At 52.1% G+C, this 24,945-nt stretch overlaps 1 protein-coding gene across 3 annotated transcripts in view; it reads left to right on the plus strand.

The window, feature by feature from the left end:
- The window catches only part of CACNA1I (calcium voltage-gated channel subunit alpha1 I), a 117,195-nt gene that overhangs the window by 18,701 nt on the left and 73,549 nt on the right, over window positions 1-24,945 (plus strand). For 2 of the 3 annotated variants that reach the window (XM_049693894.1, XM_049693895.1), the window contains exons 1-2: window positions 9,431-9,562; window positions 11,186-11,319. In XM_049693894.1, coding sequence (XP_049549851.1) covers window positions 9,470-9,562; window positions 11,186-11,319 — 227 coding nt within the window. In that variant the 5' untranslated portion in view covers window positions 9,431-9,469. Of the gene's footprint in view, window positions 1-9,430; window positions 9,563-11,185; window positions 11,320-24,945 lie in introns of those variants that run through there. The other variant, XM_004279506.3, reaches the window with a different exon arrangement.

Below are 24,945 nucleotides of genomic sequence, written 5' to 3' on the forward strand. Positions count from 1 at the left end.
GAAGGTGGAGCTGTATCAACTGTGATTTTTCAATCGGGAGTGATTTTGCCCTCGGGCCACATTTGGCAATGTCTGGAGATGCCTTTGGCTGTCACGGCTTGGGGAGGGTGTGCTACTGATTTCCAGTGGATAAAGGTCAAACATCCTACAACGCACAGGACCGCCTCCCGCAGCAGAGAGCTATCCAGCCCCAAATGTCAATAATGCTGGGGCTCCGAAGCGCTGGCCTAGGTGGTCCCTGAGATCTCCTGAAGCTCCAGGAAAGAACGGAGCTGAGGGTCTTGTGAGGAGGAGGGCTGAGACTGAGGGTGGGAATCCCTCAAAGAGGAGTGGAGGATGAGTCCCAACCGGAAGGGTTTCCCGTGGTCCCGTAGACGTGGGTTTGAGTCCTGGAGCTGCCATTTACTAAAGAGTCCCATTCCCAGTCACCCTCCCATATGCCCACCCATCCATCTGTCCCCCATTCACCCGTGCACCCACCCACCCATCTCCCCTCGCACCTTTCTTTACTTCATCCATCCATCCATCCATCCACCCATCCATCCATCCATCCATCCATCCATCTTTTCATCTCTGCATCCATTTATCTGCCCACCCACCCACCTAACCATCCAACTCTTACATCCGTGCATTCATTCACCCATCTTCCCAACCATCTACTCATTCAATCATCCATTCGTCCAGCTACCCAAAGGCCGCACCCCCACCCTCCCACCTACCCATCTGTCCCCCATTCACCCATCCATCCATTCACTTGTTTGGCAGGTGCTGGATCCCCAGCTCAACCCTGTGTTGAGGGTTGACCCTGACCCTGTCAGGGTCCCTGACCAGGACCAGACAGGACCTGGTCAGCCCAGGGATGGTTGTCAAGGCTCTGGGAGAGGGTGTGGGGTCAGAGGATGGAGAAGGGACATCGGGGACTGGGGAGCCTGAGAAGGGCCAGCTATCAAGGGGTGGAGCCCACGAAGCAGGAAGGGCATCTGCTCAGGGGCTTGTGGTGTCCCCAGCGCCCAGGAGGAGAGAGTTTCTAGAACGAGGGTCTTAAACTAAGGTTTGTGAACTTGGATGGGGACAAGTTGCATGTTTGTGTTCACTGACTTCTGAATGAAATGGAGCATTTCTATCTATTATGAATGGAGACAACCAAGCACGGTGGGGTTACTGGCAGTTCCTGCGACTGTCACCGGTAGCAGTCACCGGTATTTAATGTTCCCGTGCCACATCCTGGTCGTTGTAGAGCTCTCGGAATGTCATTGACATTCATCCCTGCTTCCCAGGCAGACGGCATCAGACCCGCCCCAGCTCTGTTTATCCGTTGTGTTGATAACGAAACACACCCCCATCACAAATTTGTTTTTCTAAAAAATATTTTGACAACTATTTTAACAGAGCTGGCTTCCTTCCTTTCTAATACTAAGCATTCTTTTAAGAACAATTTTGCACTTAAAAACATTATTCTGAGAAAGGGCTCATGAGCTTCTCCAGGGAGAGAGTAGGTCGCCGTGCCCAGGGCTGTGGCCTTGGGGGCGTGGAGGATGGTGTGCATGCGAGGGAGGGGCTCCAGGGCTCCATGGGAGTGCACACGTGAACGTGTGCACGTGGGTGGTCAGGGGCAGGCAGGGGAGATGTGTGGTGGGGACAAGCCCCCAGGAGGCTGAGGGAGATTGTCATCACCCTCTGTCCAGCCCTCACCTTCTCCGTCTGTGTCTCCACGGAGTGTTTGCTCATGGTTTCTGGAGGGCAGGGACCATGTCTTCTTTGGGGTTCCCGGAGGCACTGTGGGCCAGACAGAGGGGACCCTCAGTGAAGAGGGGCTGAATATATGAATAGTGAGTGATGGATGTTAGAAAGGAGAGGAGGGGGAGTTCAGGGTGGGGAGGGAGGCTGCAGATCCCTCTGGTGTAGAAGTCCCTCCTTAGCCTCCTTGATGCCTCCAAGTGACGGGGACCTCACTCCCTCCTGATGCTGCAGACACCCCTGAGCTGCTGCTCCAGGTGGGCCTCTGGGCACAGAGAGGGTCGGATATGCTCTGCCCTTGGAGAGCACAGCCTGGTTGGGGGCGGGAGGCTAGGACAGACCACACCGTCATCAGGGGGACATCCAAGCTGCCGGGAAGGCCCAGGGGAGGCATCCACGCCCACTGCCTAGGACTCCAGGAGGCTCCCCGGCAGTGCACCTTCTTTGTGGATGGGCTCCTGAGGCTGGGGCAGCTCACAGACAGCGGGACCCTGGACCCCCAGGGGCCTTCCCTGCCCTTCTCTTCAGCGATGGCTGAGGTGTGGCGTCTGGTGAGGGTACTTGGCTGGAGCTTCTTTGCTGTGGACCATCCATCCCAGGTTTCCTTCCAAGCTGACGGTCCCAGTTCCCTCACCATTGCCTCCCCCACTCCAGCTGTCTGCACTGGGCACGGAGGCCTGCTGGGCATCTGGGAATCAGAGACTTTGGCCAAATTCAATGAGTTGTCAAATTACAGGGACTCTAAGAAGTGGGCTTGGGGACAGGGACAAGGAAGGGAGAGCTCATTCCTTCTAAGGCATCTCAGCCCACTGAGACTCCATAGCTTATAACCAGAACCAATCAGCCTGGGCAGGGCTGTGTGTCATGTGGGGAGCTCCCTGTTGCTAGAGGCATGTAAGTGGAGAGAGGCCTAGGACCATCTGCCCAGCGGGTCTCTTCGCTTTGTGGAACAATTTTCTGCCTCAGCTCAACAACTGTGACACCTTGGGCAAGTCCTGCAGTCTCTGGACCTTCATTTTCATATCTGTTAAGTGGGTGTGTTGATGTTTGCCGTGCCTGTCTCCCAAGGCTGCCGTGGATTTGGACAGAACAAATCTTTAAACAAAGATGGAATGGAGTGAGGTTCAAATCTGGTTCTGTCCCTTGTTGTGGCCTTGGGCAAGTCTGTGAAACAAGGATGGTACCCTTCTCTTGCAGGGCTGTGGTGCCCCAGCGGGTGCTTGTGTTTTTTTAATTGTTGCATTTTATTTTTCCTTATAGCTGTGATTCATTATTACTTTTTGTTACACTTTTTATTGAGATAAAGTGTGCTTGCAGTAGAGCTCACAAATCTTAATGTCCAGCTCAAGGCATTTTTCCATATACACACACTCCTGTGACCCCACTCAGGCCAAGAAGAACATCTCCAGCCCCGCAAGCTCCCTTACCCCCACCTGCGACGGACTCTCCCCCAGAGTTACCGCCGTTCTGACCTCCTTCCCTACCGGTTTGCTTTGCCTGCGTTTTCACTTCGTGTAATTGGATTCGGACACGCTCTGCTCTTTGGCATCTGGCTCCCGGTGCCAGCGTTACGCCTGGCAGCTCCATCCGTGCTGCTGCAGCAGTTTGTTCTTTTTCATCACTGGGTAGTATTCCATCACAAGGACGTACCACAGAGTTTCTCAGCCTCGGCACAGTTGACATTTTGGGCTGGATAATTCTTTGCAGTGGGGCTGCCCTGTGCATTGTAGGGTTTTGAGCAGCATTCCTGGAATCCACCCACCGGGTGCCAAGAGCATCCTTTAAACCCCAGTTGTGACAACCACAAATGTCTCCAGACATGGCCACATGTCCACTGGGGGCCAAAATCATCCCCAGTTGAAATCTCCTGCCGACTCATTCTCCTCTTGACGGACACTTGGGTTGTTCCCAGGTTGGGGCTGTTAAGAATCGCACGTGCCTTTTTGTGGACTTATTTGGGCATTTCTCTGGGGTATGGACCGAGGAGTGGCACAGCTGGATACTAGCATAGGCTTATGTTTAGTTTTTTTTTTTGCAGTACGCGGGCCCCTCACTGTTGTGGCCTCTCCCATTGCGGAGCACAGGCTCCGGACGCGCAGGCTCAGCGGCCATGGCTCACGGGCCCAGCCGCTCCGCGGCATGTGGGATCCTCCCGGACCGGGGCACGAACCCGTGTCCCCTGCATCGGCAGGCGGACTCTCAACCACTGCACCATCAGGGAAGCCCCCAATGTTTAGTTTTAATAAATGCTGCCAAGCAGCTTTCCAGAGTGGTTGCTGCTCATAAAGACCAGTCGAATGAATGAACGAATGAGTGAATGGATATCCTCTTTAAAGCCCAGGACCTGGAGCATAGTTGACATTCAAAATGGTACCCACTTTTACGACGTGGCCTCACACCACAGCGGGTCCTGGAACATGGACGCACTCTGGACATCTCCCGGGCAGGAGTGAGCCTGGCTCATCTCAGTACAGTGATGCACAGGCCAGGTATACAGCAGGCGCTCCATGGATGCTCGTGAACCTGGCCTCGGAGGACCAAAGAGCTGGCCCGGGAACAGGGATCTGGAACCTCAGGTCTATGAAGGGCCGAGGTCTGCGTGCCCATCCCTGGACTCCCTGGGGATGTATATGGGAGGGATCCTGTATAAGGGCTGGCCCACGAGGATGCAGCTCCCGGCCCCCTTCCTCCACTTGATTTATTTAGACAACTGAGGTGCACCCTGGGAAATGGATCTGATTTCAGATTTGACAAAAATTAAAACAAACTTGGCTGCCCCAGCCAAACCCAGCACTCCCACCCCCCACCCACCTTCCCAGAGCCCCCCAGATTACGGAAACCATGACTGTCAGCTGGGCCTACAGGATGGAGGGTGGTGGTTGCCATGGTAACTGTGCAGGCCTTGGCTCTGGCTCCTGGAGAGGGAGGCTGCCCTGAGGGGCCTGCTGGGGCTTTGGACACTGCCCAGCTGGTCGTTCTTCTCTTTGGGAAGTGGCAGGTTTGAGGGGGCCCCCGGCATTGTGGCTTCCCTGGTGACCCTGTCCTCCCAGATCACACCCCGGCCTTCTTAAGACAGCAGCCAGGCATGGGGTGGAGATGGTACTGATCTAGCTCGGCTCTTACTGGGGGCCTTGAGGCCAGCACCCTCTCCTCACTGGCTTCCCCTCCTGCCATCTCCTGCACACAGGTCCTTCCTTCCCAGCCATGGCGGGGGTGGACTGTCCCCCTTCCTGACCCCGCACTGCTGACCCAGGCCCAGTCGGGAGAAGCCAGTGTGGGCGAGAAGGGAAAAGCAAATACTCCACAGAGCACATGCCAGTCCAGGCCCTGTGCTTGGGGCCAGAGAGCATGTGGCCGAGAACAGGGGGTTTGGAGTCAACAGAAGCAGGTTCAAATCCTGCCCTTGCCACGTACCAGCCATGTGACCCTGGGTGGCTGTGGCTGGAGCCCTGGAGCCAGCACTGGTGCCTCAGTTTCCTTATCTGTAAAATGGGGGTAACAGTCGTACCTGCCAGCTGGGGGGAGTTGGCTGAAGTTGCAGGGCGACTCTCCGCGTTGCCAGGCCTGAATTGATTGATTGTATTTAAAGGCTGTGAGCGAACGTTCAGCACTTGGAAGACAGCCATTGTCTAAAGGGTTTGTGAAGGAATCTCTTATTCTTACTCAAGGTCATGTTAAGTAAACTGCAGATAACAGCAGCCTGGGATTTTCAGTCCTTTGCTGGTGAGGTGGCTTTTTTATTTTCCCCCCAAAGCCAAAGAATGGGAAACTCTGGACCCTGTTCTAGAAGAGGTTGACAAGGACCGGGCCTTCCCCTGTTGCACACAGATGACAAGCCCCGGGCCTCAGTCCATGGCTACATGGGCTCTGTGTTCTGGGGCCCTGGGAAGAGGGCCTGGACTGGCATGTAAGGTTTAAATGAGATAATACGTGCTGTTTGATGAGAAAGCTCCTTGGCAGACAAACACTCAAGAGCACTTGAGATGTGTTTGCCATCGTTACCATGATCCTGTCGTTAACCTGGTGCTGGGCACACAGCAGGGGCTCAGTAGGTGCGCATTAATTCACTGCTGGGCTCTGAGGCCCCAGTTCTGAGGGCCATAGGAGGCACTGAGAGCAGAGCAGGGGGTGCGGGGAGATGGGCCTGGTCCTAAGGCGGGGCTGGCAGGAGGTGGGGCTGAGATGGGGGCAGGGGTGGAGCTGGGAGGGGAGTGGGGACCTGTGCCTAGTGGCTGCTACACACGCAGATTTTTGGGTAGGGTTTGGAATCCAGCCGTGACTCACGGACCCCTGCGGGCGGGGAGTCTCTTGTCAGAGGGTCACTTCTGATCCAGGCTCGCCGTGTTGCTGGATGCTCTCTGCCCCTCTGTGTCCCCTCTGTGCAGTAGGGGATGGGGTCAGGGGCTCTCTGAGGACCTGGATGGGGTTGTTCTGTGACAAAGGTCACCCAGAGAGGGATGCAAGTCTGGGTGACGAAGTGGGCAAGGGGGCAGGGTCCTAACTGCAGAGCCTCAGGTGCCAGACAGGGGCCCTGAGCCTCGCTGTGGGAGGTAACGCAGGGCCGTTGACAAGCAAGCCACTGCCCTCGTGGAGCTGGCACTCAGGCCCCCTGCCTGCGCTGTTCCCCGGAATCCCTTACCGCCCTCTCTGGGCCTCTGTCCTCCCTCACATTGTCCCAGAGCCCCGGAGCTTTGCCTGATGGCTTTTGGAGCTCCTCCGTGCTTGTGACTAATGATGGCAACACTGGGCGTTGGGCCAGGCCACCACGTTGCTCAGCCCGCGACCTTTACTCCCTCTGACATTCTCCGATCCCGCACCATGCGGTCTGGTTTAACTTCAAGGAGGGCTGGTACCTTTGATCCCCAAGCCAGTGGCGAGCGTGTCAGGAACCACGGGCAGCGATGCCAGCTCTGGCCTGACTTCTGAGCCTCATGGGCTCCTGGAAAGGGCCCAGGCTGTGCCACCTGGGATTTCCCCCAGCGCCTTGGGGCAGGGCTGAGACTGTCCGTCTCTGAGTGTCTGAAGCTGAGCAATCTAGAGGTGAAGCCCCTTCGAGGGATGAGCCACAGAGGCACCCCCGTGGCGGCGGCTCCCGCACCACTAAGTCAGACCTTACTGACTGTGTGACCTTGGACAGGTCACTCCAGCTCTCCAGACCGTTTCTCCACCTGCCCCAGTGGGCTGTGATGAGCGTTGGGGCCATGCCCCTAGGGGCCTGGCATACAGTAGTCGTGATCAGTGCCAAGTTCATTACTGTGATACGAACTAGACCAGGTGGGTGTGAGCACTTCCGGAGAGGGCGCTGAGCCACCGCTCTGTGCGTGGGGAAAGGTGCTTCAAGGGCAGCTTCAAGAAGAGGTGACAAATGACCTGGGCTGTCACCTGAAGGATGAGTAGGAGTTTGCCTAGTAAAGATGGTAGAAGAAAATACATGCAAAGCGTATGCTTGGGGACAGCAAGAAGTGCAATGCATGCAAAGGCTGGTGGGAGGTAAGGCCAGAAGAGTTCAGTGAGGTCAGAAAGCAGGAGGCCTTGAGTGTCAGACCAGGGAAGGTGATGGAGAGCCATGGAAGCTTTCTGAACAGGGGAGAGGTAGCCTCAGAGCTGTGCTTCAGACACATGAATCTGGCGGAGATGAAATAGCTTGGGGGCAAGGAAAGCAGGCTCTGGTTTTGTATCCCAGCTCTGCCTTTTCCCAGCTGGGGTCCTTGGGCAAATTGTGTTCCCTTTTGTGACTCAGTTTCCTCACTTGTAAATGGGGCTTATAACAGTGCTGGAGGATTAAATGAGGTGACACTTGCAAAGAGCTCGGATAGTGTTGGCCACACAGCAAGCGCCTGGGGATTGTGTGCAGGGCAGATTGGAGGGGCAGAGACCAGAGCTGGAAGCTATCGGGGAGACTGTGCAGGGTCCAGGTGAGAGACGCTGAGGATGGGCTGGGGCCTCAGGGAGGGGTGGTGAAGACACAGGCAGAGATGGGCCCTCCGTTACAGAGGAGAGCAGGCCTGGTGTGAACCTCAGCACCAGTGCTTTCCAGCTGTGTGACCTAGGAGAGGCCCCTTGTTTCTCTAAGTCTCAGTTTTCCTCATCTGTAAAATGGGCCTGCTGACCTCCACTGCTCAGGGCCTTGGTGAGGAAGAAGTGGGAGTGCCAGGAAGACACCTGCCAAGTGCACTTTGAACATGAAACTGGCGGGAAGGGCAGAGGGAGCAGAAGAGGTGGCTGGAAGGAGAGCGAGCACAACAGGCAGGGGGGAAAGGCAAGGGGGTGGGGGACGTTCGCTGGTAATTAGAACTTTTGAACTTCAAAAAACTTAATTAATGATGAAGCTGCTGCTGGAGCGACGCTCAGGCTAGAAGGGGGCCCTGGCAGCGACTGACGTTAATTACAGGCTGTGGCAGGAGAGTGACAGAGGTTTGGGGGGGGCAGGAAGGAGCAGGGCTGGGGCGAGGAGGGTCTGAGGGGAAGGCGGGAGGGAAGGCAGCATCCCAAGGTGAGCAAGGGCCGGGGATGGGAGGGAGTTCGTTGCCAAGGAAACCAGGTCAGTCTTCCATCAGGCAAGAGGTACGCCCCGCCCCCTGCACTGGATGGGGTCTGGCTAGGGGTCTGGCCTCCATAGCTACATCTGAGCTCAGGGCAAGGGCTTTGAAATTGATGGTCCAGGGCTTTCATTTGAGGACACTCAAGAATCTTGGGCGTCAGAGTGGGCAGCGCCTAGAGAGATTGACTGAATCACAACAGACATTTACTGAACTCCTCCTAGATGCCTGTCCCTGTCAGGGCTGTGAATGCAACCCCCCGTCCCCCTGGAATGTCGGTTCTAGTAGTCGATAAAGACCATGAGCATATCAGCAAGATAACTTATGAATGACCCAGGCCCTCAGGTCCCTTCGAGCTCTGGCCCCCCCGGTTCTAGGACTCTAGGTGGATTGGGAGGGGTGGGGCTGAACATCAGTGGGCTGTGTTCTAAGACTGGGCAGGAGCCAGTCAGGAAGGAGGAGGGTGTTAGTGAGGAGAGCGGCCTGGCCTGGGGAGCCCACTCGTCTGGGTCCAAGCACGTGCCCCTGAGGCCCTGCCCAAGGCTGGTGGCTGCAGGAGACCTTCTGCCCGGACAGGCCCGAGGCGGCTGAGCCCCACCCCGCCTGGTGCAGGGACTGGGGAGGGCCTAGGCACAGACGTGCCTGAGTCTGGTCATGAGTTGTAACTCAGCCACAGGAGAGGAGAGAAGGACAGGGTGTCCAGCCAATCTCAGCCACACTGGGCGGGCCCTCTGCAGGCTTCAGCTCCAGGGGTCGGGCAGAGATGGCGGGGCCGTGGGTTGTGGAGACGAAGGATGGTCAGAGAAGGGAGGCAAAGACAGTCAGAGGGAGGTGGTCAGAGACAGGGCGGCTGGGGTGGTTCGGAGATGGCTCGCCAGCTGGGCCTCTGGGGACCTCTCCCTTTCTGGGTCTGAGGGGAACTCTCAGGCTGGGGCAAGGCGGTGGGGCGTCCTGGCAGGCGGTGGCTTGGTGGGGTTTGGGTTCCCTGGCGGATTTGGCACATGTGGCCCTGTCTGTTGTGAGAGGGGTGGGCCGGCTCCAAGGCCTCCGAGGTCTTTGAAAATGTGGGCGTTGACCCATCAGGGGAGGCACCTGTAGGGAAATGGGTGGCCCTGTGTTTGTGGGGGGTGGTGCACACGGTCCCCCAGCGGTTTTGTCCTTGACTTGTGTGCACGTGGTTTGAATGTATCAGCATGCTGGTGATCCTGCTGAACTGCGTGACACTTGGCATGTACCAGCCGTGCGACGACATGGACTGCCTGTCAGAACGCTGCAAGATCCTACAGGTGAGGCCGGCTGCCATGCCCCGCCCCTCCTGCCATGCCCCGCCCATTCTCGCCATGCCCCGCCCATTCTCGCCATGCCCCGCCCCACCCTGCCCAGCCACATCTTCACCACGTGGCCTGCCCTCTCTCTTGTCCTCTTCTTCCTCACTCCCAGCTGGTCTTACCCATTTCCCTTCCATCCTCTCTATCTCGAGGTCTCTGCCCTAGTCCACGCGCCCTTTATCTCCCACCGTCAGCTTCCTCCTGTTCTCCCCACCCCTACCCCCCATCCAGTAAAGCACAAGTGACTGGACTCTCCCTGCAGAAAGCCTGCCCTTTGCTCCCAGTGCTCATGGAATAAAGGCCAAGCTCCATAACTCTGTCTATGCCTTTAGGAGTGGCCTCCTGGACCTCTCCTGTTCTCATCTCACCGAGGTTCCAGATGGAGGCCTGACGTTTGGTCCCTGTGGCACACGTACACCCATAGTTCCAGGTGGAAGCCTGACGTTTGGCCCCTGTGGCACATGTATACCCATAGTGCAGGGTGTTAGGTTTATACCCATTTTACAGATGTGTAAACATCCAATTCTGTCTCCCTGAGAAAGTCAGATTCCTCCTGGGAGGAATTGCCCTCTGCTTCCTGTGTTCCCAGAGGACTCAGCAGTTTCCAAGCAGCCCAAAGCCTCAGGTTCCCTTGGGGCACTAGTCAAAGATCCAGACCCCTAACCCATCCCAAACCGGTAGAATTAGAATCTCTGGGGTGGGTCTGGGGTCCAAGTGGGTAACATGCTCCTCAGCGAGCCCCAGGGCCCTGGGTAGAGTGAGAACCAGTTAGCCTCGGTGGATACTAGGCTGGCTTCCCTACCAGGTGGTGAGTTTACCGAGCACTCGCCTCTGTGTCCCCAGCACCCAGCCTGTGTGCTGCCCACAGAAGGTGCTCAGCACCCACTTGTTGAATTGACTGTAGCCCTCATTGATCTTGGGAAGAGGAAGTCCACCCAGGCCCCGTCCTCAGGAAATATACACTCACCTGAGCCCATGACTAGGGACATACTGGGAGCCTCCTTTCTGAGCGGAAGAAGGCAGCACTGAGACCTGTGCCCACTGGGGTGTCAGGCCTGTCTTGAGAAAGCTCCTTCCATGTAGGTTTTGGAGTCAGATAGACCCGAGTGTCATTTCTGGTCTGCCATTCACTGCTGTGTGACCTGTGGCAAGTCACTTAAACAATCTGGCCTCCAGTTTCCTCATCTGTAAAATGGGAGCATTCATGGGGTCATTGTGAGAATCGAAGAGGTCAAGTGTCTAGCCCAGGGCATGGCGATTATCAGGTAGACCCCCTTTGCCCCACTCCCATCTGGGTCCCTTGTCATTACGCTTGCGTTTAGGGAACAAATAGAGTGGGCTGGATGACCCTGGGCAAGCTCATTCCCCATTCTGGGCCTCAGTCTCCTCGTCTGCGAAATGACTCCATTGGATGAGGATCTCTGAGGCTCTCCCCCTGCCTAGGAGAAGGAGTTTCCAGGTCTCTCCCTGGCGCCTCGTGTCCGTGCCCACGTTCACACCTCGCAGCATGGCTCTGACCCTGGGTCCTGCTCCAGAGCCTCATGCTGTCCCTTGCTTCTTCCCTTCCTCCTGCCCCTGCAGGTCTTTGATGACTTCATCTTTGTCTTCTTTGCCATGGAAATGGTGCTCAAGATGGTGGCCCTGGGCATTTTTGGCAAGAAGTGCTACCTTGGGGACACATGGAACCGACTGGATTTCTTCATTGTCATGGCAGGGTAGGTCCTAGCCTCTGGTACATGCCAGACATAATTTGAATAATCCCTGGGGCTTCTTGGTAATATTGATGAATTATAATATTGATGAATATAATATCAATATATATATAATATATATTGAATATAATATCAATATAATATTGATAATATTGATGAATACCCTGTGTGGTATTGTCTGGGTCCTTCCTGGATGCCTGCAAAGAAAGGAATTATGTCCCTTCCCTGAATGGCCTGGACAGACAGACATTCATACCTCCCCATTCGGGTAAATCATGTGTCTTCCTGCACTGTCAGCTGATACTGGGTCTGTTTTATACTAACTACGACCTTGAGAAAGCCACTTAACCTCTCTAAGCCTCAGTTTCCTCATCTGTGAAATGGAGATAGTATAATGAATAGTAGCTACATCAAAGTGAACACCCAATAAATGTTAGCTATTATTATTTAAAATATTTATTTGTTTTTTTGGCTGTGCACACGGGAGCTCCGTTGCCGCGTGCAGGATCTTTAGTTGAGGCATGCGGGATCTTTAGTTGCGGCATGCGGGTTCTAGTTCCCTTACCAGGGATCGAACCTGGGCCCCCTGCACTGGGAGCATGGAGTCTTAACCACTGGACCACCAGGGAAATCGCAGCTATTATTATTATTATATCAATCTAGATCACTCGGCAAGTCAGAGATCCAGCACAGACTCAAGTACTGTCTGACTCCAAACTGTGGTTATTTCTGCCAAGACTTAAGCTACAGTCAGAGAGAGGCCAGGTGACAACTCAGCTTGTTTGGAGCATTTTGGACTCTGCTCTGTGCCTTGTCCTTGCTTTCCTGGGTCAAACCAGGCTGGTGGCCCATTCACACATTCATCCAACAGCCAGGGGTTGACTGAGCTCCTACTAAGGGTCAGCACTGTCCTTGATGTGGGGTATGGAGGATGGCAAACCCAGACATAGGCCTTGTCCTTCCCAACTACCGTCTGGAAAGAGGCATCCAGCAGCCACATGGGTGAACGTGCCACACGCTGAGACCAGAGCTCTGGGAAAATGTTATGATTTTCTGAGAGCATTTCTGGGCCAGGCTGCAGGCTCGGGAGCTTGAGGACTTGCCTGAGGAGGTGACACACACATAAGAGCTGAAGGATGAGCAGGTGTTAACCATGCCCAGTAATGGTCAATATGGCAGAGGTGAGAAGGGGGGAGACAAAAAGGCTGGAGGCCCACGAGTGTGTGTGTGAATGTATACACGTGTCAGTATCTGTGAGAGCATGTACATTTGCATATGTGTGCATGCCAGCATACGTGTGTGATGCCCTTGAGAAGGGGCAGGGAGGGTGGCCAGGCACATGGCTGAGATGGGGAATTGCTATCACCAAGTATATGCTGAATTCCACAGATGAGTCCTGAAGGGCAGTGGTTCACTCACTGGTGTTCTTTAAAATGTGGCAGCTCTTCTGAGTATCCTTTCCTCAGAGCTGTATTCAGTTTCACAACCACATTATCAGCGATGATTTAGACCAAACTAGAGGTTAATGCTGGGATTCCTATGCTGGGAGATGTGTCACCCATTTGTCAAATTCTTCATTCTCATTTTGGTTTGGCTGGAGGACATCCTTAAGTAGTTTTTTTTAAAAAGAAAAGGTGTTTGGATAGTGCCATCTTTCAGTCTTGCCTGTCCAAACGTATATTCCTTTGATCTTTGTGGGTGAAGGGCAGTTTTTGTCTGTACTGTTCTAGAGTCATAGTTTTTCTCCCTCAGAACCCTGCCCATGATACCAGCCAAATCAACACCATAGTATTGCAGCTGAGGCCACTATAGATCTGGTTCTTTTTTCTTGGGAGACAGCCTGCTTTTTCCTTGCTAGAAGCTTGTAGGTTTTCTCCTCACCTTCAGAATTCAGAGATTTCACAAGGGCAGGTGTAAGTGAAGAACTGCTCCCTGTGGGGCCTTTTGGAACTCAAGACTCATGTATTCCTTCAAGTCAGAAAAAAAAATCTTCTGTATCTTCTTTGGTGATTGCCCATCCTTCTCTGCTCTCTCCTGGAATTCCCAGTAAGCGGTTATTTCCCTCCTCTATTCTCTGCATTTTTCCTCATTTCTCTCACAGATTTCATCTGTACTTGGAGAGAATTCCTTGACTCGGCCTTCTGAATCACTAACGATGTCCTTTTCTCCATTTACTGCCCCTAATGGAAGCGTTCCTCTCCTCTGTGTCTTTTTAATTCCCAGGATTGCTTCTGGCTCTTGAATTTATTTTTCAGAGCAGCTTATTTTAATGGATGCATTATTCGCTCGTATCTCTTTATAGATACAAGTCAGCCTTCTTAAAAGTCCTTTCCTGATCCTAAAGTCAAAGTGTAATTTCCAAAAAGTTAAAAAAAAAATTACCCTCACACAAATCTTAGAAGAAACCTGTATCACAGATTTATTCAACTCATTAATGAGGAACAAGCAGGATGGTAATCAGCAGAATTAGGAAGACAGGCACTGGAGAAAAAATGTGGGGATAAGAGGCAGTTAGAATCAAAGCTGGTTAACAGCCTTATAAGGTCATAAAACATAACCTTTGGGGTTATCTTTCCTATTGGGCAGAAATCACTTACATGTTTGATAGAATTCACCTGTGAAGCTATCTGGTCCTGGACTTTTGTTTGTTGGAAGATTTTTAATCACAGTTTCAATTTCATTACTTGTGATTGGTCTGTTCATATTTTCTATTTCTTCCTGGTTCAGTCTTGGAAGGTTATACCTTTCTAAGAATTTGTCCAATTCTTCCAGGTTGTCCATTTTATTGGCATAGAGTTGCTTGTAGCAGTCTCTTAGGATGCTTTGTATTTCTGCGGTGTCTGTTGTAACTTCTCCTTTTTCATTTCTAAGTTTATTGATTTGAGTCCTCTCCATCTTTTTCTTGATGAGTCTGGCAAATGGTTTATCAATTTTGTTTATCTTCTCAAAGAACCAGCTTTTAGTTTTATTGATCTTTGCTATTGTTTTCTTTGTTTCTATTTCATTTATTTCTGCTCTGATCTTTATGATTTCTTTCCTTCTGCTAACTTTGGGTTTTGTTTGTTCTTCTTTCTCTAGTTCCTTTAGGTGTAAGGTTAGATTGTTTATTTGAGATTTTTCTTGTTTCTTGAGGTAGGCTTGTATAGCTATAAACTTCCCACTTAGAACTGCTTTTGCTGCATCCCATAGGTTTTGGATCATCATGTTTTCATTGTCATTTGTCTCTAGGTAGTTTTTGACTTCCTCTTTGATTTCTTCAGTGATCTCTTGGTTATTTAGTAACGTATTGTTTAGCCTCCATGTGTTTGTGTTTTTTACATTTTTTTCTCTGTAATTCATTTCTGATCTCATAGCGTTGTGGCCAGAAAAGATGCTTGATATGATTTCAATTTTCTTAAATTTACTGAGGCTTGATTTGTGACCCAAGATGTGATCTATCCTGGAGAATGTTCTGTGCATGTTTGAGAAGAAAGTGTAATCTGCTGTTTTTGGATGGAATGTCCCATAAATATCAATTAAATCTATCTGGTCTATTGTGTCATTTACAGCTTCTGTTTCCTTATTTATTTTCATTTTGGATGATCTGTCCATTGGGGTAAGTGAGGTGTTAAAGTCCCCCACTATTGTTGTGTTACTGTCAATTTCCTCTTTTATAGCTGCTAGCAGTTGCCTTATGTATTGAGGTGCTACTATGTTGGGTGCATATATATTTATAATTGTTTTATCTTCTTCTTGGATCGATCCCTTGATCATTATGTAGTGTCCTTCCTTGTCTCTTGTAACATTCTTTATTTTAAAGTCTATTTTATCTGATATGAGTATTGCTACTCCAGCTTTCTTTTGATTTCCATTTGCATGGAATATCTTTTTCCATCCCCTCACTTTCAGTGTGTATGTGTTCCTAGGTCTGAAGTGGGTCTCTTGTAGACAGCATATATACGAATCTTATTTTTGTATCCATTCAGCAAGCCTGTGTCTTTTGGTTGGAGCATTTAATCCATTCACGTTTAAGGTAATTATCAATATGTATGTTCCTATGACCATTTTCTTAATTGTTTTGGACTTGTTTTTGTAGGTCCTTTGCTTCTCTGTGTTTCCCACTTAGAGAAGTTCCTTTAGCATTTGTTGTAGAGCTGGTTCAGTGGTACTGAATCCTCTTAGCTTCTGCTTGTCTGTAAAGCTTTTGATTTCTCCATTGAATCTGAATGAGATCCTTGCCAGGTAGAGTAATCTTGGTTGTAGGTTCTTCCCTTTCATCACTTTAAGTATATCATGTCACTCCCTTCTGGCTTGTAGAGTTTCTGCTGAGAAATCAGCTGTTAACCTTATGGGAGTTCCCTTGTATGTTATTTGTCGTTTTTCCCTTGCTGCTTTCAATACTTTGTCTTTAATTTTCGCCAGTTTGATTACTATGTGTCTCGGCGTGTTTCTCCTTGGGTTTATCCTGTATGGGACTCGCTGCGCTTCCTGGACTTGGGTGGCTATTTCCTTTTCCACGTTAGGGAAGTTTTTGAATATAATCTCTTCAAATATTTTCTCTCGTCCTTTCTCTCTCTCTCTCCTTCTGGGACCCCTATAATGCAAACGTTGTTGCGTTTAATGTTGTCCCAGAGGTCTCTTAGGCTGTCTTCATTTCTTTTCATTCTTTTTTCTTTATTCTCTTCCGCAGCAGTGAATTCCACCATTCTGTCTTCCAGGTCACTTACCCGTTCTTCTGCCTCAGTTATTCTGCTATTGATTCCTTCTAGTGTAGTTTTCATTTCAGTTATTGTATTGTTCATCTCTGTTTGTTTGTTCTTTAATTCTTCTAGGTCTTTGTTAAACATTTCTTGCATCTTCTCGATCTTTGCCTCCATTCTTTTTCCGAGGTCCTGGATCATCTTCACTATCATTATTCTGAATTCTTTTTCTGGAAGGTTGCCTATCTCCACTTCATTTAGTTGTTTTTTGGGATTTTATCTTGTTCCTTCATCTGGTACATAGCCCTCTGCCTTTTCATCTTGTCTGTCTTTCTGTGAATGTGGTTTTTGTTCCACAGTCTGCAGGATTGTAGTTCTTCTTGCTTCTGCTGTCTTCCCTCTCAGAAATCACTTACAAATATTTCTGAGTTTACATGTAATTGCACAGCAGCCAAATTGTTAATTAATGGTAAAGAGTGAATCAAACAAAGGTATATTCCCCTAGATGATGAAATAATCCTTAGATAGGTCTGTTAAATAATGCTCTAAATGACATTGTGAGAAATACTGCCCTCCCTTTGCTGTATTTCCATGTTTTAGGATAATTTTTCTTAACTCCTGTTTCAGGGAAGTCTTTTTTTTTTAAGTCAGTACTGCATGATTTATTTATTTATTTATTTAGGCTGTGCTGGGTCTTCGTTGCTGTGCACGGGCTTTCTCTAGTTGCAGTGAGCAGGGGCTACTCTCCTTCGCGGTGCGCAGGCTTCTCATTGCGGTGGCTTCTCTTGTTGCGGAGCACGGGCTCTAGGCACACGGGCCTCAGTATTGCAGCCTGTGGGCTCAGTAGTTGTGGCACACGGGCCCCAGAGCACATTGGCTTCAGTAGTTGCGGCGCATGGGCTCAGTAATTGTGGCTTGTGGGCTCTAGAGCTTGGGCTCAGTTGCCCCGCAGCATGTGGGATCTTCCCGGACCAGGAATTGAACTGGCGTCCCCTGCGTTGGAAGGCAGATTCTTAACCATTGGACCGCCAAGGAGGTGCCCCCACTCCGCCCTTTTGACTTGAAGAGTCTCCTCTATTGCTTAGTGACTCCCCCTCGCCGTCTGCTCATATTTATAAATAAAGACAAGGAAGATCTAAGCTGGGCAGAGTGAGGAGCTGGCCTGGCTTCAGCACTGTGGCGAGGTCTCCGTTTGATGTCTTCTCTTGGTCCTTGGGGTGGGGTCCACTGGCCAGCATCCTCCTGGGAGTCAGGGAGGGCTGGGTGCATATGGAGTCCCCTAGGGCCCCATGCTTGCTTTAATGCTCTGCTTTCACCATTTTGAAACTCTTAATACGTTTTGAACAAGCGGCCCTACGTTTTCGCTTAGCACTGGGCCCTGCAAATTACGTAGCCAGTCCTGGCTTAGGGGGCGGGTTCAATGAAGACATTTTATGAGTCACGAACAGCCCCGTGTGGGATGCTGGGAGCTCTGGTGACCCAGACCTACCCCTGTCCTGGGTCCTTCCTGTCCTTTGGTTGGAAGGTTGGGCTCTGGACTCCAGAGCCCAACCCCGCCCCCCCAGTCCCACCCAAGCTCGCAGCTATAAATGTCCTGTTTCCCGAGTAACCGGCCTGTCATCCCGAGGCTGATTTCTTCCTTCCTGCTCCTCCTCTTCCCCAAATTACTGGCTCCCTCTTCAAGCGATGGAGGTTCTGTACCCCTGTACTGGAAGGTTCCTTAGAGGTCAGAGCCTTCACCTCCACATCCATTCGGCCCCTGCTTGTGTGCTGCCACTGGGGGCAACTCACAAGGCAGCCGATTGCAAACTGGGACAGCCTAATGTGCTAGGAAGTTCTTTCACGAAGCTGAAATTTGTCTTCCGGTAGCTCCCACCTGATGGGACCATTCATTCACTTACTCATTCACAAAATCAGCATTTATTGAGCACCTACTACACGCCAGGTGCTGTGCAGCGGGGACACGAGAGGAACAAGACAGATGCTGCTGTGATTTCATGGAGCTCCCGATTTAGAAAATGGATACAAAACAGATAATAAAGTTCTAAATAACTTCGAAATTGGAACCAATGTTGTTGCAAAGAAGTATAGAAGGGCCATGAGGGTGTGGAATGGGGGCCTGATTTAGATGGCGGGGGAGGGTTAGTATACGGCTTCCTGAGGAAGAGAGGCCGGGCCGGGGGCGGGGTGGGGAGGGGTGTGTGCAAGAGCTGACCAGGCAGGGGGTGGGGGAGGGTGTCTGTCAGAGCCCAGGAATCTGGGGCATGGGTGGGTGCTGAGAGATGAAGCCAGAGACGGGGGCAGTGGCCTGATCACACAGAGGGGCCTGGAGCGCGTGGGCAGGTGCCTCCCCGCAGACTCATGGCAGCCTTCACTAATTGGAAAGCGGCTCATATCCTCCCTGAGTCTCCCCAGCATCTCCCATCATGTGTCAAAGGACAGGTGGGTGGCCTCACCTGCTGGACATACTTCAGGCTGTCTTGGTCCCTGGCTGGGGAGCAGGACCCCAACTTTCCAATGATGACTTATGGGGGGAGAGAAGGGACTGCCCTTGCCCCAGGGTCATGTGGGATCATGGTGACCTGTGAGGGGCTGTGCTACCTACCACCCCTGGGTCGTGCTCACTTTCCAAGCCAGGTCTCTCCCACCCTGGAACTAAACACAGTTGATCTTTTTTTTAAACCACAAATACCAAACTTTGCATTTATTGTTATTAATTTCACCTTATAGTGATATCTTGGAGTCTTGATTCAGTCACTCACTACATTTATTTCCTGTGTTTGATCAGCCCAGGACAGTGAGCCCTGTGGCACCTCACTAGAGACTCTCTTCCAGTGTGTGACAAAGTCCCACTAATCCATGGGTAATAGGGGAACCTACCTCACTGTCTTGTTTAAGCTACGCTTTTCTGCATTATAGTCCATGAGGAGGCAGGGAAATATTCAATGACGTTCTTGTTGAACTTGAGGTTTTCTTTATCTGTATATCTCCCTTGCTGCGTCAAGCTGGTAATACTACCGCCTCCCCTAACCAACAACATGAAGTGGCCGTTGACGTCTGTGGGGAGGGGCCTGGGTGCGTCTGTTAAAACCTTCCCCAAGAATTCTGATGACTGGTGTCTGTGGTGGGGTTGAGCCAGGGCTCTAGGGCTGGGCTGTAGGGACCTTTCCAGAATGAGGCTGAGCCAGAGCCCTTGCCAAGGGCATGGCTGGTGTGGGCCCCGCCTTGGAAGAGTGCAGGGCACAGTAATGGCCTTGAGTCTGATGTCCCTTGAAAGCTTCTGACTATGATGGTATCCTGGAAAGGACCTCGGTGTAGAAAATGGAGCAGCCGAGGGATGTGCAACCTCCCCAGTCCTCAAACATACGTTCAGCCTTGGACCCCTTCTTAGTGCTCCTCAAAATTCAGAGAGTGACAGGATTACTGGGGCACATGTTAAAATATAGATTCTTGGGCCTCACCCAAGGGATCTAGACCCAGCAGGTACGGAGGGCCTAGGAATCTGCATTATACGCAAATGCCCAGGTGGCCCTGATGCAAGTGGGTCTAGTTCATTTGACCCTCACAGAGCCCCTCATTGGGAGTGCTTCAAGTGGAGAGCATGACTCCCACTTCTGGAAGCCGCAGGAACGGGGAGAGGCATGGGGAGGGCTCCATCTCTGATCTGTGTCCAGGATCTGAATTAATGCTCATGACAAGCAGATGTGCTGTGTCAACGGAACAGTGGGGACTCCTTGTAAGACTTTCTATCATCGTGAATAATATTAACACAAATAGCAGTAATGTCTGGAACTCTGCACCTTGGCCAGGGAGGGAGAAGGAGAGGCTGGACCAGGATCTATCCCACCCTGGAAACAGCTTCTCCCGAGAGTGCGTGGGGACCAGTTTCTCCAGCCTGACTCTTCCAGGCTCTCGGGAAACAAAATGTCAGTAAGGATTGTTCCTTATCCCTGGACTAGAGCTTTCTAGGAAGATCAGGCAGACGTGTCCCCTCTGTGACTGCTTGCTGAGAGTTCCTATTGTCCAAAGTGCCCCATCAGTGGGACTTTAAAAAGCAAAGGGAATTGAATCCTCTTAGGCATTATCCAGGTGATAAAAATAAGGGCATCTACTGTTTGCTGAGCACTCAGCTTGGGCCCGATGCTCTGCATTATCTGGCTTCATCTTCAGACCAGCTCTGCGAGGGAGGGACTGTGGTCAGTTCCATTTCACAGATGAGGCACAGGGACAGGGAGTGACCTGCCCGAGGTCATGGACTGGTAAGGAGCAGAGTCAGGAGTTGAATCCAGGCAGCTTGGCTCCATGGGCTGGGACCAAATCCTGCTTCTGTGTAACTTGCTGGCTGTATTTGTCAGGGATGCATTTGGCTGCAAGTAACAGAACATATGACCAACAGTGACTTGTGCAAATCCTGGGGTGTTTTGTCTGACATAACATGATGTTCTGAGGTCAGTGGTTACCAGTGATGGCTCTGTGATGTGGGGGCTGATGTCCTTGTGATTTTCCAGGTCTTCCTCTCATGGTCACAAGGTGGCTGTTGAAGCTGTGGGCATCGTGTCTGCACTGAAGGCAGAAAGGATGAAGGGAGACAGGGCTATGCCAGCCGCACCTGTCTACTTGGATCTGGAAAACAGCATTTTCTTTTCTAGATCCTTCCCCTGTCCCAGCATGCTTGGCCAGAACTGGATCTCATGGCCATCCTTAGCTGCAAGGGAAGCTAGGAAAATAGAAAACATCATTGAATTTGGGTAAATCAACCAAGAATCGTTCCCTGGGGCCAGGCAAGATTGGAAGACGAGAGAAAGCGTATTGGGTGGGCAGCTCTCCGGGTCTGCCACACGCCTCTCCTAGGGCCTGAGTTTCTTTGTCTGCTCTTGGCCAAAGCTGTGGCCCCACCATGTCTCCAAGTCCTGGTTGGAGCCTTGGGAGCACTACCTGGGTGCACATGATCTGTTGAGAAATCTAAAGTCAATTACCAACCTGTGTAAGCTCCACAGAGGCCCACGCCCGCCAGCAGACCCGCTGTGGTTACCAGCATCAGAGAGTCACCACTGGGCTGTTTCCAGAAGCCTTTGCTGCCGGCCTCCCTCCTGCATGGCTCTGTGTGCGTGATCTCTGGGTCAGGGAAGCACTCCACGTGCCAGCAGGCCTAGGGCATCCTCCTGGCTCTGCCGCTGACTTTACACCCTGCTTTATCCTGGGCTCTACAGGTCTGTCTGCTCCAAGGCCTGCATGCTGTGGGGCAGGGCTGAGGCTGAGCCATTGACCTGGAGTCCCTGGAGCCTGGCCCTGAGCCAGCGTGGCGGAGAGGCTCCATGACATGTTTGTTTTGTATCTTTGTGTCCAGTCGCTGCAGAGCTGGGGGATCTGGGGTCATTTTCTTGTAGCCGAAATGGCCCTTGGGTGGGTGTGGACCTGGGAAGGTTCCAGGGAGAATCCTGGTGTGGATGCTTTTTCATCTGCATATGGAGAAAAGTGGGAGGGAGGGAGAGAGTGATGATCACTGCTCTGGTCCGTTTCCATGGAAACAGGATGCTAGATGTCATGGGGGGCGGGGTAGGGGGTAAATCACCAGAGATTCTCAGGCTACAGGTTGACAAGCCAGACACCAGTCGATCATATATCATTCAGAATTCTCTCAGTTATATGGACAGGAGCCTGCCGAACCTTGTTTAAGGGAGCTTATCATCTCCTTTACTGAAAGTCGAGGGGTCTCTGACTTCAGGGCACGCTTAATCCAGAATCCTGAAAGATGTCACCAGGCAGCGTGTCCTCCCGTCTCACAGCTCTTCTCATTCCTCTGTGTTGACCTCCATCCCTGGCAGCTTTCCTCTCAGTGGGGGGATGGCAGCGGACAGCCCTGAGTGCCCAGCCTCCTCCCTCTGGTTCAACAGAAAGACACCTTTGCTTTCTCAGCCACTCCAACGAGGGCGGAACAGAGCCTCCTTGGCTTGGATCCCTGAACCAATCACTGTAGCCTAAATGCGGCCGCACTCTGATTGGCCAGACCTAGGTCAAGACCCATCCCCTGGCGCTGGGTGTGGGGTCGACGTCTCTCATACCACGTGGCCTAAGAGTGGGGAGGATGGACTTGGAAAATCCCAGGACTGTTACCCTACAAGCAGAGAAGGGTGCTCTAGGTAGGCACAAGCCACTGCTGCTTAGGTAGGTTACCAGAACTAAAGTTTCCTGACTAGGCTGGGCTCTCTTACATCCCCACAGTCCAGAGAACTTGGGGTTGTTAACCTCATTTCCCAGATGGGGAAATGGAGGCTCAGAGAGATTAACAGCCTGCCTCAGGTCACACAGCCCGTATGGACCAGATCTGGGATGTGCTCAGGTACAATCGTCCCCAGAGCCCACGCTCACTCACAATACGAAGGGTTTTACCTTTTCAGAGGCCAAAATATTCTAGTTGATCTCCCCTGGAGGACTCTCAGAAGGATGTGGGGTGAGTCTTGGAAGAGGGACCTTTCCCTCAAGCTGTGGTAGAGCCGAAAGAATCTCTGTCTGGTTTCCAGCAGCTGCGCCCAACTACCGTGGTGCCAAGACTACCCTGGAGTAAGGGAGCTGAATTTTGCGGGAGGCATATTTGGGATGTGTGCTAAAAAATTATATATCGTTGTTTGCCTGAAGTTCAGACTTAACTGGGCATCCTGTATGTATCTGGCAATTCTACCCAGAGATAAAGTCACTGGAGTGTTGCCACCTGAGTGGAGCCTTGTCGAGAGATGGTCCAGGGTCTCCTACTGCTGAGGTCCCCAGATTCCTTTGTGGCCCCCAGTTCCCCCTTTACTCTGAACTTGGCCTGAGTTGGTTTCAGTGCATCAGTTTCTTTGTCCAGGGGCTAAAGCAACCCTGTTCTTCTGGTCTCATAGGATTCGTGTGAGGATATATGGTAAAAATGACCCATAAATCATCACACGCTGGCCAAAGTCAAGGGTTAATGTTATCACTCCCTAATTCTCTCTTTCCATTATTTCCTTCCTCTCTCCCTCCACTGAACACCTACTATGTGCTGGGTACCAGCACAGTAGCATAGGCTGGTGGTCTAGTTATCAAGCAACACAGGCCTGAGTCATCACAGAACTGCCTCCTGACAGATGATCTGCCATTTCCAGCATCTCAGCTTCCTTTCCATTAGCTACATCTTACGTTACATTTTAAGAAAGCCCCTGTGGGTCCCTTGTAAAGATTGAGGAAACACCCTATTTTTATCAGCAACACATAAGAATCATCTCCTGGGAGGGGTATTTCCTGGAAATATGTTAAGTCTCAGTCATTTTATGGTGCTTCTTGTCAGCTCCAAGCTTCTTTTTTTTTCTTTTCTGATCTTGTCCCTCAGGTTATTTGTTTGACAAGCTGGCAAGGGAGCCGCCTCCAAGCCAGGCCCTGGGCAGGGGGCTGGGGACTCGGCTAGGACTCTGAGCTGCCCCTGAGGAACAGGGGCAACGACAGCACCCCTCAGGGCCAGAGCTGCCCCAGTAGAGGCACAGTGGGCCACAGAGCAGGACAGTTCAGTTCTGCCTGGGGGTGGGATCTGGACAGCCGGGAAGGGCACTCCAGGTAGAGGGACTGGCGAGTGAAAAGGCGTGTCAGCTGGAAACAGCATGGTGCACTCTGGGAAACTGAGATGGTGGGTGTCTCTGGACTGCAGGGCAAACGGTGGGCAGTGCTGGGGTCACGGTCAGAGAACTTCCGGAGGCCCTTACTGCCTGGGCTTTCCCTGGCAGGAGGTGGGATCCAGGGAGGGGTTTAAGCAGGCATCATGTGATTTGTGGGCCAGTGTGGACCGAAGCAGCAAATGAGGCTGTGATATAATAATAGCTGGCTCTTTCTTGTGCCAGGCCCTGTCCCAGGCACTGAACCCGTATGTGAACGCATTTCACCCTCCCCACACCCCCATGAGGTCAATTCAGTGACTTGCCCAAGGTCACATGGTGCGCTAGCAGCAGAGCTGGGATCGAAAGCCAGGCTCGATGCTCTAACCATGGGGCAGCACTGCCCCATGGCTGTTGGCTCCACTCCACGTGCTGCTGATCCAGTTTACTGGTACTTACTGGCCACCTGGCCAGCTGTGGGAGGTGCTCACGCCTGGCCTGATGACTGATGAGGTGGGGAGGGGTCATGCAGAGCTCTTGGGTCCCCCACTACTCAGCTGGGTGACCTGGGTTCTGTCTGAGCCTCAGCTTCCTCACCTGCATTGGGCGCCGTCATCCCACCGTGGGAAGGGGTGTGAAGTGCTTGGCACGTGGCGAGTGCTCTAGAAACCCCTCTGAATCGGCAGGACTCTGAGCTGCCAGTGACAGAAACCCAACTCAAATGACCCCCAAGGCCCGAAGGGCAGGTCCTGGCTCACGTGCCTGGGAAGAATAGAGGGCAGCTCTTGGATCCGGCTGCAGCTGCAGGGAGTGCTCGAACCGTATGGTCAGGATCCTGCTTCTCTCCAGTTCTGGCCTCGGCCTTCCTTTGTGTTGGCAAAACTCTCGGGCCACCACGGAGGCAAGATGGTCATTAGTGCCTCCGGGTTTCCTGGCGGTGGCTTAGCCAGGAAGAGCACCTCTTCCCTGCAGTCCCAGCTCAAGGACTGGCTGCCCCTCATGGCCCATCCTGAGCCAGTCGTGGTGGCCGGGGAATGGTTGTCCACTGGTTGACCAGGCCTGGGTCTCCGGGCCTGTCCCGGGAGACAGGGAAGCTGGCAGTGGGGCAGGGTGGCCTCTCAGCAGGAATCCATGGGGACGGCCCTGGAGAGCAGATGTCCGCCCTGCCTGCCCACCCTGGCACGGTCCCCACCTCAGCACGGCCACATCCAAGCCCCTCTCTCCAGATGACATGCCACCCGGGAGCTGGGTGCAGTCAGCCTCCTCCTGGGGTGATGTCAGGACGAAAGTGCTCGCTTTAAAGCAAAATTACTTACCTAATTAGGCACTTGGGAGCTGGCAGGAGGCAG

This window comes from Orcinus orca, chromosome 11 (assembly GCF_937001465.1).
Source record: "Orcinus orca chromosome 11, mOrcOrc1.1, whole genome shotgun sequence".
Taxonomy (NCBI): Eukaryota; Metazoa; Chordata; class Mammalia; order Artiodactyla; family Delphinidae; genus Orcinus; species Orcinus orca.